Here is a 27,397-nt window from a genome sequence, read left to right as displayed (position 1 = left end):
GCACGCCCGGCTGTACAGCCCCGGGGGGGGGCAATGCGGGCCCGGGGGCGGCGGGCGGGCGCGGGCGGCCGCCCCGACGCCTCCCCGCGCGCCGCCCGGAGCCAGCGGCTCCTCCTCCGCGCTCCCCGGGGAAGGCGGCGGCGGCGGGGCGGGGCGGGGGCCGCTCGCCTGGCCGGGGCCAGGGCGCGCACGGGGCCGCCCACCCCCCCCCTCCCGCCTCCACCCCGGCGGGGAACCGGGCGGCGCCGCGGGGCCCGAGGAGCGCGCCGAGCGGGCCCGCGCCCTCCCCGACGGCCCGGCCACGCGCGGCCTCCGCCTCCGCCCCGGGCCCCGTGCGCTCCCGGGGCCGCCGCCATCACAGCGCGAGCCCGTGAGGGGCGCGGCTAGAGCCCCCCCACCCACACCGTCCCCCCCACACCCACACCGTCCCCCCCACCCACACCGTCCCCCCACACCCACACCGTCCCCCACACCCACACCGTCCCCCCCACACCGTCCCCCCACACCCACACCGTCCCCCACACCCACACCTTCCCCCCCACACCGTCCCCCCACACCCACACCGTCCCCCCCACACCGTCCCCCCCACCCACACCGTCCCCCCCACCCACACCGTCCCCCCCACCCACACCGTCCCCCCCCACACCGTCCCCCCCACACCCACACCGTCCCCCCACACCCACACCGTCACCCCCACACTCACACCGTCCCCCCCACACCGTCCCCCCACACCCACACCGTCCCCCCCCACCGTCCCAGGCCCCCTCCCGAGTGGGAGCTCCTAATTCGAATTCTGCTGGATGTGTGCCAAAAGGGCCCGCGAGGCCGGGGAGGGGCGAGGCCGGGACTTCCTGGGCTTGGCCTCCACGGTGCCCTGGCAGGAGGGAAGGAGGAGGAGGAGGAGGGGGTTCGGAGGTTCGGGTCTTCTGAAGACAGCAAGTTGAGCCTGTCCTCCCAGGAGGAAGGAGATGCTGGCAGGGGGCTGGCGGGCGGGCGGGACACCTGCAGGGGGCGGCGTGGAGGGCTGGGGGGGAGGAAGGGGGGCCCTGGTCCGCTGCAGGAGGAAGCCAGGCTCTTCTCCAGGAAGGGGTCCTAGGCAGAGCGGAGGCCGGCTGAGGAGAGGTCTGGGTGCAGATGGTGCTTGCTGGGAAGGCCTTCATCCTGGGGGGGGGGTGCCCCCTGAGGAGTTGGGGCTCCCCAGGTGGGGGCATGCGTGGTTCTTGCATACACTGAGAAGCCCTGGCATTGTCTTTTTGCATGTTTAGAAGCTCTTGGCCAGTTTCCTTTCGTAATGTCCTAGGGAGCCCGTGCTGTCTGAGGCGGGTTATGGACGCCCCCAGCAGGGCGGCCGGGGCCTGCGCATTCTCATCTTCTATGGGGGAGAGAAGCGGCAGGAGCCCCGGCCTCGGCAGGGCCCTCTGCCATGTCCCTGAACCCCCGGGAGCCAGCCCAGCTTCGCCAACACCGCGGTTCCCCAGGGTGCGCGGAGCAAGCCCTGAGGAAGCAGAGGCCCCTGGCGGGGGGGAAGCTGCCCTCTCCCCCAGCTGGGCGGGGGGGGGGGACCCCTTGCCCTAGGCCAGCCCACCCCAGCCAAACGGACAGGTGGCAAGGCCGGGTCTCAGGCCCCGCAACCTTTGCTCTGACTTCTTCCTCACTGTGTCCCGCACAGAAAAGAAACAGCAAAGCTGAAGGAATAAAAAAAAAAAAACAACCGAAGCTGAGAGTTTTGCTGCGGAGCACAGAGGCACCGGCAGCCGGAATTAGAAGCTGTCGCTCAGGGAGCCGCAGGCAGCCTCTCCACACGCCTCCCACCTGCCCCGCCGCTTCCCTGCCGGCCCCTGGCTGGCAAAGGGCTTCCTCCCCGAGACACCGCAGCCTCTGAGTCTGCCACTCTGTCTGCAGCGCCCCCCCCCCCCGGCCCCCTTTGCTTCTTTTCAAGTGTCACCAGCCCCCTCACCCTGTCACGTTGCACCAGCTCGGCAGGGCTGGGCCTGATGGCACGTGTCTGGGGGATCCAGAGAGCTGCTTGGGGGTGCGGGGGGGGGGATGAGTCAGCAAGGGGCCTGGGAAAGGGGCAGGGACCCTCTTCTGGTAAGCAAGGCTCGGTAGGCATGACGCATGGCAAGGGAGGCCGGCTGGGGTCCCACGGGCGCACGGCAGAGTTGGGGCCCAGGTGGCCTTCGCCTGTCCCGGTGCCCACAGGTGAACATCAACCCTTCCTCTGCATGTCCCCTGCGGCCAGGTTCTAATTCCGCTCCAGGGATGGCATTTGCCCAGGGGGCAGGGGCCAGGACGTAGGTATCCATCCAGGCAGGTCCCAGGGGAAAGCTGGCAGAGGCCCGGAGGGGGAGGCCCGAGTGCCCAGCCCCGGCCTGGGACACAGACTCCGCCCAGCCCGCAGGAGGCACGCGGAAGGCACCTTCTCCTCCGTGCCCTCAGCGGCTACCCACCGCCGCTGGGCCGCTGCCCTCTGGGCGGCGGCGGCTAGGCCTGGCTGTGTTCCTCCAAGCCGGGAGGGATCCTCTCGGTTGGGAGAGGAGACTACGGAGCCACGGACTGAGCAGCTGGAGAGCTGAAGTCAGGGTTGGGATGGGGCTGGCTGGCCAGAGCCAGGCTTGCGTCCTGGGAGCGAGAGGCCCCTCATCCTGAGAGGCCCTGGCCTCAGGCGGCAGCCAGGGACTGGACAGACCCCTGAAGAGTCGGGCCCTGCCAGGGCTGGGGGGGGGGAGGGTGCTCCTGTTTGTTTTCCAAAGGCCCAGGTGTTCTCAGCAAAGGGCATCTGCTGTGTCTAAAAAACAACCTCTTCCCAGCACACACGCGCACCAGTCCCATTGGGATCGGGGTGGTACTGGAGAAGCACTGGGCAGGATGGCTGCTTACAGCTGGTTTGGTGTCACCCACAGCTGCTTCAGGGGCCTTTGGGCCTGGCCCCTCTAGGGTCTCTCTTTGGTGGCCCAAGTAACTTGAAGGCGGTGAGCAGGCTCTTGAAGGCAGGGACATCTGCACGGGGGTGGATGAGTGGCATCACCTTCCGGCGCCCTTGGCCTTCCGGGCCAGCGGGAGAGGTAGCAGCTCCTGCTCCAGGCCCGAGCTGGCCCGTGTGGGGGCTCCGCAAGAGACAGGACTCTTTTTTCTGGTTTTGATTTTGGGTTTTTTGGCCAGTCCTGGGGCTTAGACTCAGGGCCTGAGCACTGTCCCTGGCTTCTTTTTGCTCAAGGCCAGCACTCTGCCACTTGAGCCACAGCGCCACCTCTGGCTTTTGCTGTGTATGTGGTGCCGAGGGATCGAACCCAGGGCTTCACGCATGCTAGGCACGGGCTCTACCACAAGACCACCTTCCCAGCCCTGACGAGACGTGACTCTTGGTTCAGACCCCAAGGGATTGTTTCCCTCCAGGCGGCGTCAGCTTAGGGGCCAGCCTCTGGCCCGCAGACCCCATCTCCCAGCCCTTGAATAGACAGCAGCTTCCAGCAGAAATCACAGGATCGGATCGGGATTCTTTAGTAGGAATAGGAAGGAGAAAAATAAATACACCTCACGCACGCAGGCCTAGGAGCAGGGGTGAGCCGGGTTCAGGCGGGCGAGTACCCCGGAGGCCCTCCGGCTCCCCGCACCGCCAAGTCACGGGCTCCTGTGTCGGCCGAGACCGTGGGCGTTCTGTTCTGTGTCCTCCCGCGTCCCTCAGGAAGGAGGGCAGGGCGGAGACCCCAGCCCGGATCCCGGGAGCAGCTCGGAGGTGGCGCCGCCTGGACGGTCAGAGCCGGCTCTCCTGCGTGTCCGCCTTGTCGGCGCGTGGGTCCGGTGGGCCCGGCTCCGCGGGGGCCTGGGGCTCGGCCTCGGCCTCCGGGGGGAAGCTGACCTTCAGGCGGGCTCTCACCAGGTCCTTCACTTCCACCTCCAGGCCCTTCACCTTGGCCTCGTACTCCCGCTGGACCTCCTGCTGGAACTGTAGGACCGCCTGGCTGGGGAAGGCTCCCCCGGACACCCCCTCCTGGGACCGGGGAGCAAGATTCCCAGGAGAGGGCGCAAGGGCAGCTCTGCGGATCTACAGGGCCGTGGGGCCCAGCGCCGACCCCCAGCCCGGCCACCTCCTCTGGGGACTGTCCTGTCACCTGCTTCTCCATCGCCCGGATTTGGTCCAGGCAGGCCGCCTGCTTCTCCTCCAGCTTCTCCTGGCTCTGCTCCAGGGTCTCCGTCATCTGCGTGGAGGGGAGCGGCCGGAATCAGGCCGGCACAGGCCGGAGACCCGCCTCGGAACCCGGCTCTGAGTCTCCACGAACCCACTCTCCAGCTGGGGAGGGGGACCTGGGGCAACCTCCACCCCCCCCCCATCTTCAGAGCGAGCGAGTGTGTGTTTGGGCAGGGTGCGGCCTTGCACACCTGCCTGACGGTCTGCACGGCTTCCTGGATGTGGGAGTTGTTGATCTCTCTCTTCAGCCTGTGGGGGGGATGGTTTCAGAAAGGGCCTTGCAGGACAGGCAGGGGCACCCTCCACCACCCGATGGGAGGCAGCGGAGGGACCAGCGGGGGGGGGGGGGCCCAGGACAGGGGCAGGGCCTCTGGGGAACCCGACCTGGGCGCGCGCTCACCTCTCCTGGGCCATCTTATCAGGGGTGACTTTCACCATGGCCTGGACCCGCTCCAGCCTCCTGGCTTCCAGCTTTTTCTTCATCTCCTTGGTGTCCCTGCAGGGAGAGAGAGACGGGCGTGGAGCCGCAGTGCCTGGAGGAGGACTGGGGGGCTGCGGGGGGGAGGCGGCGTGCCCTACGTCTCCGAGGTCTCCCTGAAGGCCTTCAGCTCAGCCGCCTGCCTCTCTCTGGCGAGCTCTATCATCTTGGCGATTTGCTGTAGGAGAGGACGGACGGCTGGGTCCGTGAGAGGCCCTGGGTGCCCGGGCGGGGCGTGGGGGGCGGTGTGCCCCGAGCGACCCCCCCCTCACCCCCCCCGGGCCCCGCCGGGCACCTCCGCCACGTGCTGCTCCTTGCGCTTCAGGATGCACTGGTGCTGCTCCCTGCCCTGCAGCTGCAGCTCCTGCTCCAGCCGGGCCCGCAGCTCCCGCACCCGGGGGTCCTGGAGGCCCTCGGCGGCCGCGGGCTCCTCACCCGGCAGGGTCCTGCGGGGGGCGACACGCGGGGACGGGCCCTGGGCTCCAGGCCGCTGCCGACGCGGGGGCAGGCGGGGAGGGGGGGCCTCACCTCTTCTTGCGGGAGCCCTTCCCAGGCCGCAGCCCGCAGCCCGCGCCCCGCGGCCCCAGCTCCGCCAGCTGGGCCGCCCCGCGCTCCAGCAGCTCCTCCCTGCGCCGCGCCCCGCGCCGCTCCAGCTCCCGCAGCTCCTTCTCCTGCCGCCGCCGCAGCTTCGCCATGGCCTTCAGCTCCCGCAGCTCCTCCGGGCCCGCCGTCCGCGGCTCTGCGGGAGAGGGGGGACCTGGCTCAGGCCTGGGGCCGCCCCCCCCTCCCGGGGCCCGCGGAGCCCCCCACGCGTCCCCGCCCGGGAAGCTCCAACCGCCGCTTCTCTCGTGGCCCCTGCAGGCCGCAGCCAGGGTGGGCGAGGCCCCGGGCTCCGCTTAGCTCCAGAGGGGAGTACTGTGGGCGCGGGGGGGGGGGGGAGAGGGGGGCCCCCTCTACTGGCCAGGAGGCAGAAAGCACCCACCTGCTGAGCCATTGCTGCCCAGGGCGGACGCCCCATTGGCCTGGCGGGCGCCGGGGCTCCCGGACGGAAAGGGTGTCTGCAGAGGTGACAGCGCGTTGGAAACGTGGCTCCCGCGGCCCTGTCTTCCTGGAGTGTATCACAGACAGGCCCGGGGGCCTCCTCTCCTACCCCCGGCGTCCATGCCGGGGGGGGGGGGGCGCAAGGAGCTCTGGGTAGTGACCTGACGCCAAGGGACGTTCCTTAGGGAAGCTCGGGGACAGGGCGTGGGTGGACTGCGAGGCCCCCGCTTGAGGCCACGGCTCCCCCCTCCGGGGCCCCTGGCGGGGCGCACAGACCTCGGGCAGGCTTCCGGGGGCCTCCTTGAGCTTCGCGGCCTTCTTGTCGTGAGCACTGAAGTACTTGATGGGGTTGGCGAGGGCCACGGTGAGGTCTGAGGGCGCAGGGCGTGGGGGGAGTCAGCCCTGGAAGGTCCCCAGGGCCCGGTCCCGCTCTAGGGTCTGGCTCAATGCCCGGAAAGAGGAGCAGGGGGACCCCGGCCCTCCCCTGGGCCCTGGGCCTCCTTCCCACCTGCCCAGGTGTCGGGGATGTAGTCCTTCATCTCCAGGAAGACGAAGAGCGCGGGCATGGTGAGGGCCATGTTGCTCTCGCTGCGCAGGCACAGGTGGTGATATCCTGGGGGGGGGGATAGGGGGATGGGTGTGGGGGGGGACCCCTATCCTGCGGAGGGGTGGGTGGGGAGTGAGTGGGGGGGGCCAGCCTCTGCCCCGCGCTGCCAGCCAATGGTCCGGCTCAGGGACAGTGCTCAGGCCCTGAGTTCAAGCCCCAGGACTGGCAAAAAACAAAACAAAACAAAGACTTCTGGCTTTAGTTGGCGAGGCGAACGTCTCCGGCTGACACGGCACCCCGCTGGCTGTGTTACCTATGGAATGGGGTCCTACGCCCACAGAAGCCAGCCGCTCAGGACGCTGGGCCAGCGGTGCCACAGAGCTGAGCCCACCCACCCTGCGAGGCGGGCCGAGGTCGCCCCGCTTTATGACCAGTGAAGAACCCCTTTCCATACCACAGTTCAAGGCCTTGATGGGGATGATGCGGTGGCCCAGAAACTTGTTGCCTTCCTCCATAGCCGCCACCCTGAGGGAGGCCAGCTCGGGCATGAGGATCTGGGGAGGAGTTTGAGGTGGGACAGGCTGGCGGGGGTCCGCCCCGCCCCGCCCCGCCCCGGCTGCAGAGGTCTTAGCTGTCAGCCTCAGAACGCGGCAGGTGAACCCTGATTTGGTGGCAACAGGCAGGACACACCCCAAGGCCCAGACATGGACACAGACCCCCCCCCCCCACACACACACACAGCTTATGTCAGAGTGTGTCTCGGGAAAGAAATGCAGACCGGGACCTACCAGCGATCGATGGGGACAAAGGGAACCGCCCCCCCCGCCCCCCGGGTTCCTATGTGACACTGAGGCCAAGAACCAGGGAGAGACCCCAGCCTCGCCCGGCTTTGCCCTCCCCCCACCTTCTCAAAGACAAAGGGCTCCTCCTTCCAGACAGGGTTGATGGAGTTGGTGTTGGGGGACAGCTTGGTGCGGTAGCGCCTCTTGGGGTCCCCCGGAAGGCCAAACAGCTCCACCTCCACGTAGGTGCGCACGCTGCGTTCTGACAAGAACTGTCCAGAGATCACCTGGGGTGTGGAGACCCGGGGGGGCCCGCGTCAGTCACCCCGTCCCTGCCCCGCCCCGCCCCCCGCCCCGGGCACCCCCTCTGGGGAGTTGTGAGGACCCCCCTTTGGCTCTGGCCACCGAGGCTGCGTGGGGGACTCTGAGGAGCCAGCACAGACGGCCCTGACCGCCCGCCCTCTCCGGCCTGGGGCGGGGGGGGGGGCCTGGGCTCTGGTGCCCCCCCCTCCTCACACGGGCTGCCTCCCCTCCCCCACCCCAGCTTCAGCCCTGCCCCTCGGTTTCCATGGGGACCAAGAAGCAGCCTGAGTGCTGAGGGGGAGGCAGTTTCCAAGGCAACTTGCTACTGCACGAGCTGGCTGGGCTGGAGTCTTTAGGGAGGGGGGCTGGGCCTTCCTCCTCTAGACCCCCCACCCTCTCTCCCTCCCCCCCCCGCCCCCCAGGCCTCCCGTCAGCCCGGGTCCTTGCCGTCACGGACAGGGTGGTGGCCACCACCACGTCGATGCGGTCCACCGAGAAGGGGTTGAACTGCTTGTCGGGCCGGCGCATGAACTCGTGCTTGAGGAGGTAGCCGCTCTGCCCGTTGAATTCGAACAGCGCCATGTTCTGCTGCATGGGCAGGTCTGGGGGGGCGGGGGGGGGCGGAGGGGTCACCGCAAGGAAGGCCTGGCCTACTTCATCTTCTCCTCAGCCTGTGCTGTCTTGGGGGGACAGGCAGGTTTGGGGAGATCGGGATCCCTGGGCGTCTTCCCACCCCACCCCACCCCACCCCCGTGCTCACGTTAGGCCCGAGCTTGATCCCTGGGGAGGGCTCACCCATGGTCTGGAAGTTGAGGGCCACCATCTGGCACCCAGCATTCCAGAACATCTGGGGCATGTAGTTGGAGGAGTCCATGCGTGTGCCCTTGGGGTAAACACGGCTCATCTGCCGCTTGTTGTAGCTGGCTGGAGTATAGGAGGACCCGGGAGCACTGTCCCCCGGAGGAGCACGGACCCCCCCTCCCCGCCTCCCCCCACCCTCCCCCCCCCCCGCCAGCCAGGGCCCCCGGCTTGTGAAGCATCAAGGATACTCTACAAACTGCACGGAGGACTTAGACAGCAGGTCATAAGCCTTGAGCTCCGTGAAGGAAGAGATGATGTAACTTCGGTTCTTCTCTGTACAAGGGAGAAAAGGGGTAGGGGGGGGCGCGGGCATCAGGCTGTGCCCCCCCCAAGCCCTGCTGTCCCCCGAGGGGCAGCTCTGTCCAGCTCCGTGTTCCCAGGGAGGACTGAGGATTCAGGGGCCGGGCTCTGCAGACAATGGGGTTACAGTGAGTGCTAGGGTGTGGGTCCTCGCGGTGGATACGCGGGGTGGGGGGGGGGGTCCCAGACAGCAAGGACCCCCTGCCGTGCACGGCCAGGGCATGGCGGGGTGCGTGCAGCGTGTGGTCAGCGTGTGAGCCCCGGCTCTGACGCTGGCAGGGAGTTTGGGGTGCTAGTGGTGGTCGCTGAGCACACGGGGCAGCGGGGGACGCGCGGGGTGGGGTCCGAGGCGGGGCAGTGCACAGGAGAACTGAGGGGGCACGGATGGCTTTCTCTGCCTTCCACCCCCTCCGGACGCCTCTTCCCCGGGGCGGGAGCCTGTGGACCTGGGCCAGCCTTGGGGAACAGTTCAGCCCAGGAGCCACAGGACCTGGACGAGACAGCGGGAGCCCCAGGCGGGCCTGGCTGAGGTGGCTGGTCACTCCGAGCCCCGCGTCCCTGCCCGGCCACTGGGGCAGGCTCCCGCCTGACCGCGGGGCCCGACAGGGAGGGGCAGAGCTCCCCGAGGCCGCCCCTCCCCGCCCCCCCATCCCTGCCTCCCATCCCCCCCACCCCACCCCCCACGTACGGGCCGAGAGCTCAAAGGAGACGAACTTGGTGGGCTGGATGTAATTGACGAGGCTGGACATCTCCTCATAAGCCGTCACCTCCAGGCCCGCGGTGCCCTGGGGGGCCGGGGGAGAGGTGAGAGGGGAACCAGGCCGAGCCCAGCTTGGGTCCCCTGCCCACCGGGAAGGGTCCACCATGGCGGATGGCCCGGGGGCTCAGGCCCAGCCCCCACACCTCATCTGACTGCATCTTCTTCATCTCCTCCTCATCCAGGCTTCCCGACTCTTCCTCCTCCTCCTCCTCCTCCTCCTCCTCCTCCTCCTCCTCAGCAGCCCACACTGCCACACACACACGGCTCTTGTCAGCACGGGCTCCTCTCCCGGGCCGGGGGGCCCCCACCGGCTCCCCAAACCCCCAGCCACCTTACCTCGGTCCTCCCCAGAGGGAGCACCGGTCAGAGAGCCGCCCGCGGCCTCCCCACCGGGCTCCTGGCTGGGGGGACACTGGTTCTTCTTATTCTTGATGAGGATCTTGCCACGCAGGTCCTCGGGACTGGGCAGCGGGACTCCCGGCCTCAGCTGTGGGGGGGAGCACGGGTGTCCTTATCCCACCCGCGGGGTGCTGTTTACTCCTTCTAACACCCCGGTGCCTGGTCCATCTCCTGGGGGAGGGGGAGGACCCTGAGGGCAGCCGCTTCAAGGGAGGCGAGGCAGGGCTCGCGTGTGGCGGTCTGAGCTTGCGATTCTCCTGCTTGGGGGGGCCCCTACCCCTGGGTTCAGCTGACGTCCAGCACACTTCCTGGCAGAGGCTCGGAGGTCAGGTGTTGGCCGCCCGCCCCCCATCCAGCCACATGAACCCGTGTCTCCGCCCCGCCCCCCCACGCCCTGCTCCCCGGCCCAGCTGTCCCCGGCAGAGCCCACTCACTGGGAACTTTTCTAGGGGCTCCGTGAGCAGCGAATCCCCAAACAGGGCGCGGCAGTACTCGGCCATCTTCGCCTGTTGGCGGGGCCTGAGGAGAGTCGCAGCGGGGGGGGGGGGGGGGGGCTTAGCAGCCGGCTCCCAGGCCTCCTGCTCCATCTTTGTGTGTCTGGGATAACTCTGATCGGGGGTGGGGGGGGACAGGGGGACAGGGGGTGTGGGGTGTGGGGGCACCAACAGGAGAACCCCAGGCCCTGTGCTGAGACTTGGAGAATGGGGACGGCTGGGGACGGGGCCAGAAGGCAGCGACAGGCAGGCGGGGGGAGGCTGGAGGCCGGGTGGGAGCGAGGCTGGGGGGCCCGAGCACGCACGAGTCCACGTGGTTTTCGAAGGACAGGATGACGGGATAGGGGGACGTCTTGAAGGCGCTTTCCGCGATGGCTTCCACTGCGTCCTGGAGGAGCGAGGCCAAGAGTGGGCAGGGCGGGACTCTGGCTCTCCTCCTCCTCCCCCTCCCGCAGTGGCACCCCAGATGCAGAACACACACGAAACGCGATGGCCCCTGGGGTCCCCCCCTTCTGTCCCCTCTGTTCCCCCCCCCCCCCGGCCCCTCAGCGGCTCCGCGGGCGAGGCCCACCTTGAACAGGATGTCGGTGGTCATGGTGAAGCCGTGGGTGATGAGGGGCTCCTCGTCGGGGGGCTTCCCCTTCCAGCAGTCCAGCTCCACGCAGCGGCAGCCGGCCAGCAGGACCTGGCGGTACATCTCGGCCGAGGAGAGGCCCGAGAACTGGCCGGCTGCGGGCGGGGGCGGGGGCGGGGCGGGGGGGGGACCGGCTCAGGGCGGGCCGGCGGGCACCCCCCCGCCCCCCGGGGCGCTCCGGCCCGCAGCGGGGAGGCGCGGCGCTCACCCGTGAGGTAGGTGTTGTGCGAGGAGTTGATGAAGTAGTGGTTGAGCGGCTGCGTCATGTCCTGGTGCAGCAGGAGCGGGTCCTGGGCCAGCGCGCTGTTCTCGGGCCCGCAGAGGAACCACACCATGCCTTCGGGGGACAGCTGGCCTGGGGTGGGGGGGGGCGGGCGTCACAGCAGGGCCCGCGGGCCGGCGGGCCGAGGGGCGGGGGGGGGGGACCCGGGCCTCACCCCTCTGCACGTTGATGCCGCTGGGCTCGTACTTGTCGATGAGGCCCTGCGCCTGCTCGGGCCGCGCCGGCGGGAAGAGCTGCGCGTTGAGCCGCGCGTCCCGCTGCTTCTGGTTGATGAACTTGGCCAGGTGCTCCTTGGTCATGTACGGTTTGGCCTTGGCATGGCTGCGGGCCACAGAGAGGAGGCCGGCCCCATGTGGTGTGGCCCTGGGGGGCGGGGACCCCCCGGACACACACACACACACACACGCACGCACGCGCACGCGCACGCACGCACACGCACGCACGCACCCCGTTTCCAGGGAGCCCCCAGCTCCTCCCCGTGTCCAGCCCAGCCCCAGACGCACTGGGAAGTGAAGATCTCGTCGATTTCCGGCCGGGGACAGAGGTTCATGAGGAAGCTCTTATAGACGGATTCCGGGAAGTCCTCGGGGTTGATAGCGTCGTTCTGGGGGGACAGTCTCCGGGTCACCCCCACCTCAGCCTTCTCGCAGCTAGGGGCCACGGCCTCGGCTCAGCTCTAGGACTGGGCCCGGGGGGGCGGGGGGGCCGAGCGTGCAGAGCCCTGAGCACCGGGCTCTGTGTGCCGGCTGGAGAGCGAGCTCGGCTCGCGCTAACCTAGTTCGGGACAGTGGCTAGTTCTTTAGCCGGGATAGGAGCGGAACTAAGGAGCGATCCACGTGAGGAGGAAAAGAGGTGGGTCGTGCGTGGTGCTGCTTGCCAGGACACTGGTTACCTTTCCTTGCTTGAAGGACAAAGTTGCAATATGATTTAATGTAAGGTGAACATAGGGGCACCTAATAGCAAAGCACTAACAGACAGGAAACAAAAACGGAATGGGAGAGAGAAATAGAAATCGCAGCAATAGTATTTAGGGCCTGGGGATGTAGCTCAACGGTAGAGTGCTTGCCTAGCATGCATGAAGCCCTGGGTTCGATTCCCCAGCACCACATATACAGAAAACGGCCTGAAGGGGCGCTGTGGCTCAAGTGGCAGAGTGCTAGCCTTGAGCAAAAAAGAAGCCAGGGACAGTGCTCAGGCCCTGAGTTCAAGGCCCAGGACTGGCAACAAAAAACCAAACAAAATTTTTAACTGTTGTGCAGTGGCTCATGCCTTGTAATTCTGGCTACTCAGGAAGCTGACATCTGAGGATTGTGGTTTGAAGCCAAGCCAGGCAGGAAAGTCCATAAGCTATGAGACTCTTATTTCCCGTTAACTACCAGAAAAGCAGGGAGTGGAGCTGTGGTTCAAGTGGTAGAGCGCTAGCCTTGAATAGAAAAGCTCAGAGACAGCACCAGGCCCTCAGTTCAAGTCAATGAACCAGCACGGAAGGAAGGAAGGAAGGTAAGAAAGTGAAAAGACATGAGAGACTGAGCTAGGAGAAGAAGCTTAGGCCAGCCTGGGTTCCATAGCAAACAAAAAGTGAGGGAGGAGAAAGAGAAAGGAGGGAGGGAGGAAGGGAAGGAGGGAGGGAGGAAGGGAAGGAGGGAGGAAGGCAGCACAAGGAACAGAATGAGATATTCACAAATGAGCTATCTGTTAAGCGGTAACTCCACAACAAAAAGCCAACCCAGTATGTTCATAAACTGCTTTGTACAACTACTTAAGGATAATAAAGATCTTTTTTAAAAGACAACCGAGTTAGAAGAAGGGCAGGGGGTGACCAACAAGCACATGCGAAGGTATTGGGCACAGTTAGTCCTGGGGGAAATGCAAATGAAAGCCACGGTGGGAAACCGCTCCTCTCCCAGCTGGTGGAATGGCACACGTCGATCAGACCCACAGTGCTGGTGGAGGTGGCGAAACCGCGCGTTTCATTTAACGTGGCTGGGATTGTTGGACGCGGTGGCGGCTTTAGCTAATGGCGTGGCGGTTCCCTAAAATGTTTCCCCTTTGGGAGTCTAGATCCAAGAGCTCTGCAAACGCCGCTACCCCAAAATTGCGTGCGCACGCGTTCAACCAACAACATTGATCTCCGTCGGTTAAACAGCGGGCGGAAGCCAATGTCCCCCAACCGAGGGAGAGATCTAGTGTGCTCTGCGTATCGTACGTGAGCAAATCCCCAGAGCAGCCAGCACACGTTGGATCCATTGGGTTTGCACACCGCAAGGTCTAGAGCAGGGAAATCAGGAGGCCGAAGCTAGGTGCCAGCTCAGGAAGCGGGCGAGAAGAGAAGGGCGAGATGCAGGGGGTAGGAGCCAGAACAGCCCCTCCCCACCCCAAGCCACGGGGGCTGGGCGGGGGGGTGGAGGGGGGGCACGGACCATCTGTCAGGCTAAGGTTGTGGGGAGAAAAGTCCCTTCTGGGATCCATCAGGACAGGTGACCTGCGGGGCCACCTGCTGTGTTATTTATTTATAGTGTGCACCGATCTTACCAGAAGAGACTACTTCACGGGGAACAGGCTGTGTGACCTACCACAAGGGCACGGCCGAGCTGCCCGGGGTGGACAGGGCCTGAGATCCGCCCTGAGCCTGGCTTGGCTTCGGGCCCTATCTACCCCAGTGGCTTTTTTTTTTTTTTTTTGGTAATTCACATAAGGCAGCTCATAAAGAGATCCCGCTTACAACTTGTAATTAAAAATGAACGCTTAATTAAGAAGGAAGTGGAAAGTGTGTCTCTGCAGCGAGCTGAGGTCTGTCCTGGCAGCTTCCGCCCTGGCTTCTCTCCCGCCTGTCCCCGACACCCCGCAGACAGACGCCGTCCCTGTCAAATCTCCGCGCGACGCCTCTGCCCCCCACCCCCTCCCTTCCCAGGGGCGGGAAGAGCCGCGCAGGGCAGGCTCACCTTGCCCTTGGGGAGGTGGCAGGCACTGAGGGCAGCTTCCACTCGCTTGCGGTCCGCAGGAAACATCTGGAAAAAACTACAGGAGCGGAGAAAGGCAGCAGGCGGGCGGGCAGAGGGGAGGCCGGCCCGGGGAGGGCAGAGGGGAGGCTGGCCCGGGGAGGGCAGAGGGGAGGGCGGCTCTCCGGAGCAGCTTGGAGGCAGGGGAGCGGTGGAGAGACTCACTTCTTCACGGGGATCCTCCCCTCGGGGTTCACCTGCATCTTCAGCTTCACCAGGCTGGGGTGGGGGTGGGGGTGGGGTCAGAAAGGAGCCCGTCAGGTCCCTGGGGGCACGCCCAGCTCGGGGGGGGGGGGGGTGGCTGGCGGGCGGGCGGCACTCACATCTTGTCCAGGAAGGTGCTCCGGGGCGCGTTGGAGGTGAGCGGGTGCTTGGCCAGGGCCAGCAGGTCCTCAGCCCAATCCTGCGGGAGCCCGGCGCCCGGGGTGGGGTCAGGCGGCCCCACGTCCAAGCCCGCGCCTCCCGGGCCACGGCCCCCCCGCCCCCCCCCCCGGGCCAGGGGCTCCCCCCACACCTTGCCCACGTTCTCCTTGTAAGAGACGAAGTTGTGGAAGGTGAGCTCCACCATGTCGGGGCCCGACACCACGGTGAGCGCCTTCAGCAGGAAGTGGTTGTCGGGGAAGTCCATGTTGAACACGTCGCGGAGCTTCTGGCTCTGCGGCGGCCAGCGGTGAGCTGCCTGGGGGGGGGGGGTCTCCCCCCTCACCCCCTCACCCCCCCCACCCCGCTCCATTGGGCTCTCACCAGCCCTCCCCGCCAGGCCACTTCAGCTGGGGGACAGCCCTGTCCCCCGCCCCCCGCTGCAAGCCACAGGCCTGGTCCCCCCCTGCCCCCCGCCCCCCCCCACGCCTGGCCGGGGCCACCCCAGGCCGGGAGGAGGAGAGGAGCTGAGGTGCGGGGCCAGGAGGCCGCTGTTGCGTGAAGATGGACGATTTGCGGCCCCGGTGGGGCAACCCTGCTTCCTCCAATTTCCTTGCCAACGTTAGGGAAATACAGGCAAATAACGCTGGCGGTGGGGCGGGGGAGGAAGGTGGGTGCAGACACCCCGGACAGCCAGCCTGGGGTGCTGTAGGGACGGGAACTGATTCCCACCCCCACCCCGCCACACCCCTCCCCTGCAGCTCGCAGCGCGCTTGCCCAAGCACAGAGCCCAGGCGGGTCTAGGGCCAGAGACGGGCGCCGTCTCCGGCTCAGGCTGGGGTCCTTGCTGCCCAGCCCGGGCACCGAGCTCGTCACCCCCACGGGAACGTCTTCCCCTGCCCCGGGGGCCTGGCGGCGCCGACACCTGCGCCCACCTTGGGTGTCTTGGCAAACTTTCCAAAACGGGTGTCTCGGATGCTGGTGATATCCAGGAGCTCCATCTCCTGGGAAAAGGAAGGCACCCAGTGGAACAGAGAGGCAGAGCGGGACACAACCGCCACCACCACCACCACCAGGCCGAGCATGAAGAACGGGGAGCGGGAGCTTGCACCCCCTTCCGGTCCTAGCTCACAGCCCATTCCAGAAGACTCAGACTTCCTGGGGCCATCTGGACCCCAGCGTCCCCTGTGGGGCAGGCCTCCCTCTCCGTGGGGATGCTCTGCCCTGCCTGTCCGTCTGTCCGTCCGTCCCCGCACGGGAGCCGTGGCCTGCATGCAGCCCTTCCTCTCCTGCCGTCTAGCTGCTGAGCTCCCCTCGGGCCCCCGAACCTTCAAGTGACCCAGTGGCAAAGCACCATCCTCCCACATCAAGTTCTTTGTCCTCTCCTTCCCGCTCCAAAGGATGCCGGGGTTGGAGCCTCTGGGCCCCAGATGCGTCTCCCCTCCCGGGGCGAATCGCCTGCCCTCCCTTCCGTGCCTCGGTAGCATGGGCCGCCTCACCTTGCTCTGATGCGTCCAGTATAAGTAATAGCCCTTGGGGTCCACACGGAGGATAACCGGCGAGGCCAGCGCGGTGTCCTGCGGAGGGAGAGGGTCAAGTCCCCGCTGCCAGCCTTCCGGCCACGCTTCCCTGGGCCGGGCGGGGAGTTTAGAAGGTCCGCCATCTTCCTAGAGATCTGAAAGCATTTCCCTTTGTTCTAATAGGGGGAGGGGTTGGTAGCCGGAAGAGAAGAATCTCACCTTGGAGCCCCCCCCCAAAAGAAGGTCTTGAGCTCTACCTCATCAGGTTCCAGCAAAGAAGTAGAATGTTTCTCCTCAACGCATCTTGCTACCACCCGGTAGCTCGCCGCTGCCGTTGACAGCTCAGGGCCCCCGCCCGCCTCCTGTACCCATAGCCAAGGCCCTACACAACCCAGCTACAAAATGACTGCCATGTGCCCTGCACCCCCCCCCCACCGCCCATGAGCGCCCCTGGCCCTTCATCCCACCGTTCCTCAGAGACACCGAGTGCCTTCTGGCCACCAAACCAACTTGGCCCAAATCACTTCAAGGACCCTCCACGCCTCACCCCTTCAAAAGCATTCCCTGTAACGCCCCGTAACATTTGGGGTGCATGGTGGGGGGCTGGTTGGTTGTCTGTCCTAGGAACACACCAGGAAATCCCCGGGAGCTCATGGCCTCCAGGACTGAAAAAGAAGCTTGAGCTAAGCCACGGACTCGATGCTTGCGTCGTGCTTGACCTTGGAGTTTGCCGAACAAGTGAACGAATGCACGAAGGCATGAGGGAACTGTCCTTCTCAATGTCTGTTTCGCCGACAGGACATGTAGACTACCTATTATTTTAATAGTCTTTGCATAAATGTATACGTGTATGTAAAACCAGGTATTACAGTTGGACTCTTCCATCCCGCCAGGCCAACGCGGAATCTCCCAGGGAAACGATCACGGAACAGCTCTCAGATCAGGCGTGGTTACACGAGAGGGAGAGAGAAGTCAACGTAGCAGAGCTGTGTATTGAGCTACCCTCCCTTCCGGCCCCAAAGGAGAGCTGGGGCGCCCGGTCCCCAGTCTTAAGCCTGGCTCTCCGGCAGGCCGGGCGTGGCGCGTGGACGGTGGGGACCGGCCTCCTGCTCCGGTGGCCCAGCAGGGGACAGACGCTCTGGCCCCGTGAGGCACAGCGCCTAGACGTTGGCGGGGAGCAAAGGAGCCTGCGCCCCGGAAGACGATGGGGCAGCTCATGTCCGAGTCTTCCCTGGGGTCTGGGGTGGACTCGGGGACCACTTCCTGTGGGCCCCGCATCACAGGAGGATGGGGGTGGTCACGAGAGACTGACCCTGAGGCAGGAACGTCAGGGAGCTTAAGCGAGAGAGCCCCGGCTTAGCGGGGGAAACCTTCCACGTCTATCAGAAACAACGCCACGCTCTAAGCTGCGGACAGGCTCCGGAGGCCCGGCCGCTTCTAATGACGGTATCCTTGACCTCCCTCCCTGGCCCCACCGTGAGCTGAGAGGGGACTTGGGAGCGAGGCTCCCACTTCTGGCCCTTTCTAGGGGGTCCAGCTACCCCCCCGGGGAAGCCAGCCCCGCAAGGAGGAAGGCAGCGCACACAGCATCCAAGCCAGGTGGGAGTGTGGATTCGAACTCATTTCTGACGCGAGGCTGGGGTTCGTGGGCTGCATCACCCGAGGGCAGCACCCAGCTTGGGCCACGCCGCTCCGCCCAGCCAGGGTCTAGAGGGTACACGGTGTCCCAGTGGACGGGGACAAAGGGGCCCCGCGGGTACCCAGGTCAGGGAGAAAGCCCCATAGCCCGTCCCTCCCCCTGGTGACCCCGTGTCTGCGGCTACCGAGCCCTGAGGATCCCGCGGGGCCGCCCCACCCTTCATTCCCGGGGTCACCTCCCTCACCCCCCGGGATTCTGGGACAGGCCACTCCAGTGCCGCATCGCTCTCCCCCTGAGCCACGCGCGTCCTCCAGCAAGGGCAGGGGACCAGAGGCCGGGAAGCGGGGCCCAGTGTAGGAAGGAGAAGATGCGGCCACAAGAAGAACCTCCCTCCCTTCCCTTCCCTTGAAGAGAGGTTGGGGGGGGGCCGGGGGGGCCGAGCCCAGGAAGAGGAAGCAGAAATCAACGGGGAGTTTTCGCTTGGGTTGGGGCAGGGGCGTTTGGGGGGGGGCTGCCAGGCTGCAGCTCAGGAGAACTCCCCTTGGGACAGGCCCGAGGGGCCTCAGGGAATCCCGGGGAGGGGGTCAGTCAGGCTAGGGGTCTGGATCCCCTCTTTCTGGGCCTCTCTCGGCTCTGGGGTACACTCTCCCCCCCACCAATGCAGAAGGCAGGAGCAGCACTCCCTGTGTGTGGGTTAGGGGAGACCACAAATCCAGACCCCAAGAAATCACCTCCCGTGAACCCCTGTTCAGACAGACGCAGAGGACACGCACCCTCGCCCAGCCTTGTTCACCCGGGCTAGGGTGCCAGCCGCCCGGCCAAGCCGCACCCGCGCCTGTGTTCTGAGAGACATCACCCAGCCCTCTGCCCAGGAAAGGCCCCCCTCCCCAGCCTCCCCGGACCCCCGCACCCAGGTCTGGAAGGATCCAGAAGGACTCACGTCGTCCCACTTGATGAAGCGCTCCCCCTGGCTCAGATAGGCCTTCACCTGCGGGGGCTGCAGGGCCGGGCTGAGCAGAGACATGGTGCCGGGCGCCCCTGAGCGCGGCAGGTGGGAGGAGGGAAGAGGAGGGCCCGCCGGAGGGGGAGCCGGGCCGAGCCTCACGTGGCACCCGCCCAGAGTGGGTCCGGAAGTCTGGGTGCTCTTATAGCTGCCCCGGGTCACAGCTCCAGGCAGAGGCCGGTCTATCTGCCTTGTAAATGAGCCTCCTCCCCACCTGCTCCGAATGGGGGGCTGTGGTCACTGCCCCTGCCTAAGGGGGGGGGGCAGGCTCCCCTCCTGGAAGTCCCCACCCCACACCCTGTGCCTTTGTACTTCCTGCTGGGGCTTCCTTCCCTGTACTGCTCAGCCCTGAGAGGCAGGTCACGTGATGGGGGCCTGAGAGCCAGGGTGTCTCATCTCAGTCTGGGGGGCCCATCCCTGACCCAAGCCCCGCAGGCCAGCAGGGGGTACCATGGCCCTGGCTTGGAGGTGGGGAGGATACCAAGAGCTCTTGGGGGGAAGGACCTCCACGGGGGTGAGGTCCGGAGCAGGGGGTCCGTCCCCCACAATGTGGGGCTCCCCTAGAGAAGAGCCGGGGAGCTGGGAAATGAGGATTAGATGCGGCTGGGAGAATGTTTTGAATAAGCAAAGTTAGCTGCTCACCGGACTCGTCTTTCTCGATGCTTCCTCCCCATGGAAATGAGGGGCAGATGGGGCCTTCACCCCCCCACCCCCCCGACTGACTCACTTCTCTGGGGCCCCTGGGCCTGGCCTAGTTCTGGATCCTTCGCTGACCAGCCAGGGCTCAGCTTGTCCCAGACATACCTCCAGATACCAGGGCAGGGCACCCTGGGTCTGAACCCCAGGGAGGGTATGTGACCCCCAGCTACAGCCGTCCCAGGACTCCAACCCCAGCCAACTTCCTCTTGCTTAACCTACTCCTCTTATCGCCCCCGTCAGCCCAACTGGGGAGGCTGGGAGCACTCCCCACGATTTCCTTCCCCTCTCAGGGCCTGGTTAGACAGCCCTCGGTTCCCACTAGGTGCTCCGCGCTACCCAGGCATTGGTAAGACCCTTAGCCTTCTGGAACCGTGTCACGGGTCAGGGGCAGTGTAGGGGTACGAGGTGGGGTGTGTGTGTGACCATTTTAGAAGAATTAAGAAGTAGTAAACGGCTTGGTGGAGGCTAAGGCTGGAGGGATTCCTAGCACAGAAGTGATCCCCCCAAAAGCAGTGTGTGTGTGTGTATGTGCATGTGTGTGTGTGCACGTGCACACGCCAGTACTAAGGCTTGAACTCAGGGCCTCTCCGTTTTTCTGCTCACGGGTAACACGCTACCACTTGAGCCCCAGTTCCATTCCTGCTTTTTGGTGTTTTTTTCTTTTTTGGTGGTTATTTGGAGATAAGAGTCTCATGGACTTCACTGCCTGGGCTGGCTTTGAACCTTGACTTTCAGATCTCAGCCTCCTGTGTAGCTAGGATTGTAGACATGAGGCAGCAGTATTGCCCTCCCTCAAAAAAGAAAGGCAGGCAGGCAGGAAGGAAGGAAGGAAGGAAGGAAGGAAGGAAGGAAGGAAGGAAGGAAGGAAGGAGGGAAGGAAGGAAGGGTGGAAGGAAGGAAGGGGGGAAGGAAGGAAGGAAGGAAGGGGGGGAAGGAGGAAGGGAGGGAGGGAGGAAGGGAGGGAGGGAAAGAAAGAAGGAAAGGAAGGAAGGAAGGAAGAAGGAAGGAAGGAAGGAAGGAAGGAAGGAAGGAAGGAAAAGAAAAAGAAACAAAGCAAATTCTAAGAGCAGAGTGCTGGAGACAGGCAAAGCCCAACTGTCCTCTTGGACACAGGAACTGCTGCAGGTGACAGGGGTCCTAACCCATCCTCCCACACTTCCTCTGTGACCCCTCCAGCCGCGGGTGCTCCTGGGGGCCCCTCTGGCCAGCCCCTGCTGTCTGGCTGGCTCCCCTTGATCAGGTTCCCCTGTGTTTGAATGGATTTTGCAAGGGAAATCCCTTCCCACAGGCCCTGCACCTGTGCCCTGCGGTGCGCCGGGTCCCCACGCCAGCCCAAGAATTCAGGAAACCCAGACAGCAAGGAGAGCCAGCCAGGGATTTTTTTTCTTTTAATCAAAGGTGTTACTTAGGTTGCCCGGCATGGTAGTGTATCCTCAGAGTCTCAGCTTTTCAGGAGCCAGAAGTAGGAGGATGCCTCAGGCCTAGGGGGTAGAGGCCAGACCGGAGACCACAGACAGCTTCTGCCTCAGAAACACAAATCATGGGGAAAGCTGACACAGAGAACGAGTTTGCCAATGGGAGTGGAAGGAGTCGACCCGGGGAAAGTCACGTTTCCCAGGGAGGGAAGGCAGCCTGAGGCTGCAGGCTGAACCAGTGAGGACACCCCAAGGCCACCAGCCCCCGCAGCCCCCCAGGGTGGACAGTGGAAGGGCAAGGATGCCCCCTGCTGGCTGCCTGGGAGAGGGGTGGCCGTCCCGAGGTGGCGAGCGCCCAGGACCGTACAGAATACCTGTCTCCTTCCCCGGCTCTTCCTGTTCCGGCTCTTCCCCGGCCCCCGCCACAGCGCGCGAGCCCGTGCCTATGTTTACCTTGTACTCAAAGGCCGTGGTAATGGGGCCCAGGCTAGGCCAGGCACCCATGTCTTCTTTTCGTTTTATCATTATTATTAGTATATGTGGATGGGGGGAGGGGCGTGTGCAGGTCCTCGGGTTTTGAACGCAGGACCTGGGTGCCGTCTCTGGGCCTTTTTTTTTTTTTTTTTTTTTTGCTCAAGGCTAGTGTTCTACCACTTGAAACGCAGCTCTACTTCCTGCTTTTTGGGGGTAGTTAATCGGAGATAAGAATCTCATGGGCTTTTCTGACTAGGCTGGCTTCAAACCCAGATCCTTAGGGGGCTGGGAATATGGCCTAGTGGTAAAGTGCTTGTCTCGAATACATGAGGCCCTGGGTTCGATTCCTCAGCACCACCGATATAGAAAAAGCCAGAAGTGGCGCTGTGGCTCAAGTGGCAGAGTGCTAGCCTTGAGCAAAAAGAAGCCAGGGACAGTGCTCAGGCCCTGAGTCCAAGGCCCAGGACTGGCAAAACAAAACAAAACAAAAGAAACCCAGATCCTTAGATCTCAGTCTGCTGGATAGCTAGGATTTCAGGCGTGAGCTCCAATGTCTTCTTCAAGTCTAAGTTCCCATGGTAGTTATCCAAGTAAATGGCCTGGGCATGTTTGGGAAAGCGAGACCAGAGGGTTACCTCATAGCCCCAGGGCTGCGGGAGCCTTCTTCTCCTAGGGACCTGCCCCCAGGATTGGGGTCCGGATCGGAACAGACTTCTTCAGCAGAGGCCCTCAGCCTCCCGACTTCCACCCTTGATTTAATTGCTCAGAGCTCAACAGCTCTCAGCGTGCACTCTGCAGGCGGCGGCAGGGCTACACGAGGTCAGCAGTATCTTCAGAATAACACGAAGACATTATTTTCCTTTTTAAGCTTTTTTTTGGGGGGGGGGTGGGGGCAGCACTAGAGCTTTTGAACTCAGGGCTGGAACTCTACCACATGAGCCATGTCTCTAGGCCTCTTTGTCTCCTTAACATTTTAAAGAAATGTGGGTGACCAGGAGGAGGAAAAGAAAGAGAAGGAGGAGGAGGAAGGGGAAGAAAAGAAGGAAGAAGAGGAGGAAGGAAGGAAGGAAGGAAGGAAGGAAGGAAGGAAGGAAGGAAGGAAGGAAGGAAAGAAAGAAGGAAGGAAGGAAGAGGAAGGAAAGAAGCAGGAAGAAAAGTCAGTTCCATTACAGAATATGCTTCAAAAAGCAACAAATGTTAAGTTCTATTAACTCCTGACCCTTGAATGGGTCTATTTTTACCATTCCTCGTGATTAACTGGGAAGTGCTCCTTTGTGCACGGAAGGATCTGGGCTCTCCTGGGAGCACGGGTGTGACTTGCAAGAAAAGCTGATATCATGGGGGGGGAGGGAATGTGGTGTAGTGGTAGAGTGCTTGCCTAGCATGCATGAAGCCCTGGGTTCGATTCCTCAGAAAAAGCCAGAAGTGGTGCTGTGGTTCAAGTGGCAGAGTGCTAGCCTTGAGCAAAAAGAAGCCAGGGACAGTGCTCAGGCCCTGAGTTCAAGGCCCAGGACTGGCCAAAAAAAAAAGAAAAAAGAAAGAAAAGCTGATATTAGCTAGGGTGATGCCCACTTGCCTAGTTGGCGAGTGTTTTTCTCACTTGAACCAAGGGCCTGTGTGACTTTTTTTTTCCAGTCCTGGGGCTTGAACTCTGGGCCTGGGTGCTGTCTCTAAGCTCCTTTTGCTCAAGGCTAGCACTCCACCACTTGAAGCGCCACTTCTGGCTTTTTTTTCTGTGATTAACTGGAGATGAGAGTCTCACAGACTTTCCTGCCCGGGCTGGCTTCCAACCACGATCCTCAGATCTCAGCCTCCTGAGTAGCTTGGAGGTAAACAACAGGTAATGTTTGCTGGCAGTGGTAAAAACACAAACTTTCAAGTAAAGATTCGAATTTGAGAAAACTCACATGCCCTATTTTGAGCTTTCCAGATTCCTAAACTTTTTGACATAAGATATATTAAATATCTGGAATATCTGTATAATCCAGTGAACCAATATTTTGCAAATAACTAGGGCAACACCAAAGCATGCATAGGTAACAGTGAGCTGTTTTGCTCAAGGCTAGAGTTTTACCACTTGAACCACAGCTCCACTTCTAGCCTTGTTCTGGTTTTCAGGAGAAAACAGTCTCATGGACTTTCCTGCCCTGTCTAACACTGATTCTCAAACCTCAACCTCCTGAGTAGTCAGGATTACAGGCATGAGCCACAGACCCCACCTTTGTGAGAGGGAGGCCTGGGTAGAACCGCACAATATCTACTACGGAGAGGAGGTTTGGTTGTGTCTTTTGAGTGGAACAGGGATCTGGAGCTCAATGCTCCAAAGTCAGAAAGACTTGGGCTTAGGTGAGTTCCTTAACTTTGAAGCAATATCTTCTACAAAGGGATGATAAATGGTAACTACCTGATACACTGCTTTAAGACAAGACAAAGGAACGTGGGTCTTGACATAGTGCCTAGCGCGTACTAAAGGGTGTGTTTCTTGCTGTGGTTATAATTCCTTAAAACTTTCCAAACGTTGAAAGGGCTTCCTCGGGGAGAAGACAATCAGGCACGGCATTTCGCTTCATGGAGATGTTGTGGAGGAGGCTCTAGGGCCCAGGGGGGTAGACACAAGAGATGGCTTTTTGAGTTCATTCTGTCACCAAGCTGCCTTGATTCTATGGTGCCTGCCCACCCTTGGGGCGGAGGGGGGGGGGCGGGGGGAGGCACTTAGAGAAGCATTTTCACCTTCAGGCCACTAGGGGGCCATTTAGTAGCCTATAACAGGAATTCACTAATGGTTTCTTAATGGCTCAGGCACCAGGGAGACCAGTCTCAATTATATCTGAAAGCATTTTGAGTTGCAGGGATAAAAGACACTATGTAAATCCAGATAATAAATAGGGCTTATTGATGACAGGTTAAAGAATCTGGCACCGGAAAAGAATAGAGCAGGAGGCATCGATTAACAGCCTCAGTGTCGTACATAGTCTTTTTTAGTAGAGACGAGTGACATGCCGTTTCCCTACAAGGCTGGAAAGCAAGCACAAAAAGAGTAGGCTAATTTGCAACAAAGATATGGAGAAACAATATGGCGCAAATTCCAGAAAAGGGACCAAAGGAATCTTTGGCCTTCTATCAACTCTTTAAGAATAATTCACCTTGGGGTAGCTGTATGATCGGTACTGGCAGGAAGGCCACAGAGCAAGGGAGAGAAGAGAAGGCAACTTTCAGAGACAATGCGGGGATTTTAACTCCGCAGGCTGCCTTGGAGACCAGCTGAGAGCAGGGTGAGGAAGGAGTGATTTATTGTTGTTATTATTATTCCCTACTGGCCTATAGAAGGCAATAAACAAACTCCAATATACTTGAAATTTCTCAGAAAGTTGAGGGAGACAGAGACAGAGACAGAGAGACAGAGACAGAGTCAGCCAGGCTTCTCCTTGGACTGGCAGAGCCACCCCTGAGCGCCCATCGGTCTGAGGAGGGGGTTGGGGTGGGCGCCTGTGGTCCCAGATCTGGGCTGGCCGGGCAGTGGGGCAGTTGTGGGGTGGGAGGAGGGGGGCTTCATGGGAAGGGGAGTGTCCGAAGTCAGAGGTCCTGGAGAAGGAGGGGAGGTGGGACGGGTGGAAGGGGCCCTGCCCCACAGGCTCAGAACCCGGGTCAGGCTACAGGGAGGGCACACCCCCCCCCCGCGCTCCCAGCCTCCCCCAGGACCCCAGTCCCCTCCCCCACCGAGGGCCCTTCCCCCATCCAGACCCCCCTCCCCCGCGGCCCCCGCAGCCGGCTCTGCGAACGAACGCAGCCAGGAAGATTCCAGGAGGAGGGAGGGTGAGATTCTGGAAAGGCTCCTCGAGAAGGAGCGGGGAGGGAAACAAAGCAGGGAAAGCAAAGGAGGGGGTGACAGGAAAGGTGGCCAGCGCGGGCCCCAGCACCCTGGGGTCCGGACCCCCGGCCTGGAGCCAGGGAGGACTCGATCCCCCGCCCCCCCCCCCGGAAGGGGGCGGCCTGCTGGCCCCAGGGGAGTCAGCTCGGAGGCCCCAGGGCGCACACCGAGGCCACCCCGCCAGTCACCGGGACCCGGGCGGGGGGGGGGCGCAGACCTGCTGTGCGCCTGCGGACGGGGGTGGAGGCCGAGCCCGGAGCACTCCCGGGCGAGGCCCCGGGGGCTCGGGCAGCGGGACCCGGGCTGCGAAGGGCCGGGACGGGGGACGAGTCCGGCCCGGCCCGGCGGGACCTGCGGAGGGCGGGCCGCCAGCGGTGGCCTCCGCGGGCGCCGGGCTCCCTGGCTGCCCACCGCGGACGCGGGGCCCGGGGGCCCGGGACGGTCTCCACAGGGGTCCGCGGAGCGGGAGGCGGGGCCCCGACTCCGGAGGGATGGCCCGGCGAGGCGCGGGCGCCCGGGGAGGCCAGCGCGCCCGGCACTGGGGAGCCCCGGGCGGAGCCCGCGGGGGGCCGAGCGAGCGGACAGCGCCCCGCCCCCGGCCCCGCCCCTCCGGCCCGGCCCCGCCCCCGGCCCGCCTCCCGGCTCCGCCCCGCTGTCAGCTCGCCGCCCCGCCTCGCGCCGGGCCCGGTCCCTTTTAAAGAAGCGCTCGGGGCTCGGGCCCTGGCCGCGCCCGCCCGCGCGCGGGGGGCCGAGGCGGCGTCGCCCCTTTAAGAGCCCGGCGCCCCGCACGCCGTCTTAAGCGGGCGATGCCGCCGGGCCCCCCCCCCCCCCCCGACCGCCGCCGGCTCCTCGCGCGCGGCGGGGGCGGGCCGCGGCGTGGCGGCTTTAAGAGGGCCCCGCCCCCGCCGAGCGCGGCCCCGCCCCCGCGCTCGGCCCCGCCCCCGCGCGCGGCCCCGCCCCCGCGCGCGGCCCCCGCCCCCAGGCCGGCGCGCGCGAGGCGGGGGAGCCGGGCTGGAGCGGAGCGCGCGGTCCGCGGCCACTGGAGACCGAGCGGCCGGGGCAGGCGGCGGCGGCGGCGGATGGGGACGCGGAGCCGGGCGGCTGCGGTGGCTGCGGCGGCGGCGGCTGTGGCGGCGGCGGCGGGGAAGCAGCTGGCGGGCCGGCGGCGGCGGCGGCGCTGGCGGCGGTGACGGGCCCAGGCCCCGGCGAGCGGCGGCGGCGGCGGCGGCGACGCGGTGGCGGCGGGCGGGCCGCGGGCGAGCGGCGCGAGGAGCGGAGCGCGGCGGCGGCGGCGGAGCGCGGAGCCGCCGGGAGCCCGGGGCGCCGGGCCGGCCCCTGCCCAGGGCGCGCGGGCCGCCAGGCCCCCCTCCAGCCGGGGCCGTGGAGCACCGGGGCAAAGGCCGGGGCCCCCCGATGAAGGAGCGCGACGCGGGCCCGGCCGAGCGGGGCAAGCCGGCCACCTACACCGGGGACAAGAAGGCGAAGATGGCGGCCAAGACCAACAAGAAGTGGGTCCGGCTCGCCACCGTCTTCGCCTACGTGCTGTCCGTGTCGCTGGCCGCCATCGTGCTGGCCGTCTACTACAGCCTCATCTGGCAGCCGGTGGGCGCCGGGACCTCGGGGGGCGCCGCCGGCCCGCCCCCCGCCGGCGCCAACGCCACCGGCCCGTCGGGGACTTCGGGGGCGGCGGCGGCGGCCGCGGGGCCCAACGCCACCCGGCCGTCCCGCCGCGAGGCGCCGCGCGCCCCCCCTCCGCTGCAGGCGGCCCGGCCCGCGGCCCCGGAGGCCCCCGCGGACGGCCCGCTGGCCGGGCCGCTGGAGCGGCCTCGGGGGCCGGGCGAGGACGACGACGAGGACGACGAGGACGACGAGGCGCCCCGGAGCCGGTGAAGGTCTCCGCGCCGGGAGGGTGGGGCGGCCGGGCACCGTCCTCCCCGAGCCCCGCGGCGGGACCCGGCGGCCCGACGGGGCGGGGAGCCCGCGGGAGCGGCGACCCCCGCGGCGGCGAACGCGGCTCCGCGGGACACACGCACTCTCTCCCGCGCCGGCCCCGGGACCCGGGAGCCTGCAGCCCGACCGTCAGCCTCGGGACCGCCGCGAGGCTTCGCGCCGGGGACTCGGGCTCGGTCCCCCCAGGGCCGTGCTGCGCCAGGGCCCGGAGCCATAGGGGAAGGGGGTGGGGGGGAGGATGGCCGTGCGCCGCGCTCTCTGGTGTATCCGACATGCAAAGGGGGTGACTTGGGCTTTCCCCCCAAGACTCAGGGGAAGGAGGGAGCTGTAGGAGCTCTTTTTTTTTTAATTTTAATTTTTAAATAAGCTGAAGCTCTCGGAAGGTTAGAGGGCACCCAA

At 64.7% G+C, this 27,397-nt stretch overlaps 2 protein-coding genes across 3 annotated transcripts; one reads left to right on the top strand and one right to left on the bottom strand.

Annotated features, from left to right (window-relative positions):
- Positions 1 to 3,680: 3,680 nt before the first annotated feature.
- On the bottom strand, positions 3,681 to 18,763 carry Plcb2 (phospholipase C beta 2). 2 transcript variants are annotated; one of them, XM_048332587.1, is made up of 31 exons: positions 18,530 to 18,763; positions 15,930 to 16,007; positions 15,366 to 15,434; positions 14,589 to 14,725; positions 14,394 to 14,477; positions 14,236 to 14,289; positions 14,014 to 14,089; positions 11,575 to 11,675; positions 11,226 to 11,392; positions 10,997 to 11,143; positions 10,726 to 10,883; positions 10,460 to 10,542; positions 10,095 to 10,179; positions 9,598 to 9,748; positions 9,405 to 9,508; positions 9,190 to 9,286; positions 8,390 to 8,474; positions 8,136 to 8,260; positions 7,788 to 7,942; positions 7,160 to 7,324; positions 6,710 to 6,809; positions 6,217 to 6,321; positions 5,985 to 6,079; positions 5,650 to 5,725; positions 5,196 to 5,406; positions 4,963 to 5,113; positions 4,769 to 4,845; positions 4,590 to 4,685; positions 4,381 to 4,438; positions 4,113 to 4,199; positions 3,681 to 3,946 (listed from the first exon to the last, which is right to left on the bottom strand). In XM_048332587.1, exons 1-31 carry the CDS (start codon positions 18,611 to 18,613, stop codon positions 3,755 to 3,757), a joined length of 3,453 nt encoding a protein of 1,150 aa, XP_048188544.1. In that variant the 5' UTR covers positions 18,614 to 18,763; the 3' UTR covers positions 3,681 to 3,754. The 2 variants fall into 2 exon arrangements, with proteins under 2 accessions (XP_048188544.1, XP_048188545.1); XM_048332588.1 differs by lacking the exons at positions 3,681 to 3,946; positions 4,113 to 4,199; positions 4,381 to 4,438; ... (12 more) ...; positions 9,190 to 9,286; positions 9,405 to 9,508 and having other exon boundaries at positions 9,608 to 9,748; positions 11,258 to 11,392; positions 18,530 to 18,739.
- A 7,522-nt stretch (positions 18,764 to 26,285) lies between these two features.
- Inafm2 (InaF motif containing 2) lies at positions 26,286 to 26,995 on the top strand. Its single transcript, XM_048332765.1, has 2 exons — positions 26,286 to 26,331; positions 26,365 to 26,995. The coding sequence occupies exon 2, from the start codon at positions 26,462 to 26,464 to the stop codon at positions 26,936 to 26,938; it is 477 nt and encodes a 158-aa protein (XP_048188722.1). The 5' UTR covers positions 26,286 to 26,331; positions 26,365 to 26,461; the 3' UTR covers positions 26,939 to 26,995.
- Positions 26,996 to 27,397: the final 402 nt, after the last annotated feature.

This window comes from Perognathus longimembris, chromosome 23 (assembly GCF_023159225.1).
Source record: "Perognathus longimembris pacificus isolate PPM17 chromosome 23, ASM2315922v1, whole genome shotgun sequence".
In the NCBI taxonomy this organism is placed as follows: Eukaryota; Metazoa; Chordata; class Mammalia; order Rodentia; family Heteromyidae; genus Perognathus; species Perognathus longimembris.
The sequence above is the reverse complement of the archived record's forward strand: the minus strand, read 5'-3'. Positions and strand labels throughout refer to the sequence as shown.

What these genes read in the sequence shown, in the direction of transcription:
- Inafm2 (XM_048332765.1), top strand. Translation starts at nt 26,462, where the DNA reads ATGAAGGAGCGCGACGCGGGCCCGGCCGAGCGGGGCAAGCCGGCCACC.
- Plcb2 (XM_048332587.1), bottom strand. Translation starts at nt 18,613, where the DNA reads ATGTCTCTGCTCAGCCCGGCCCTGCAGCCCCCGCAGGTGAAGGCCTAT. An exon ending in TCCCTCTGGGGAGGACCGAG is followed by an intron (nt 9,509 to 9,597) that starts GTAAGGTGGCTG and finishes TGTGTGTGGCAG; the next exon opens with TGTGGGCTGCTGAGGAGGAG. An exon ending in CCACCACCCTGTCCGTGACG is followed by an intron (nt 7,325 to 7,787) that starts GCAAGGACCCGG and finishes TCCACACCCCAG; the next exon opens with GTGATCTCTGGACAGTTCTT.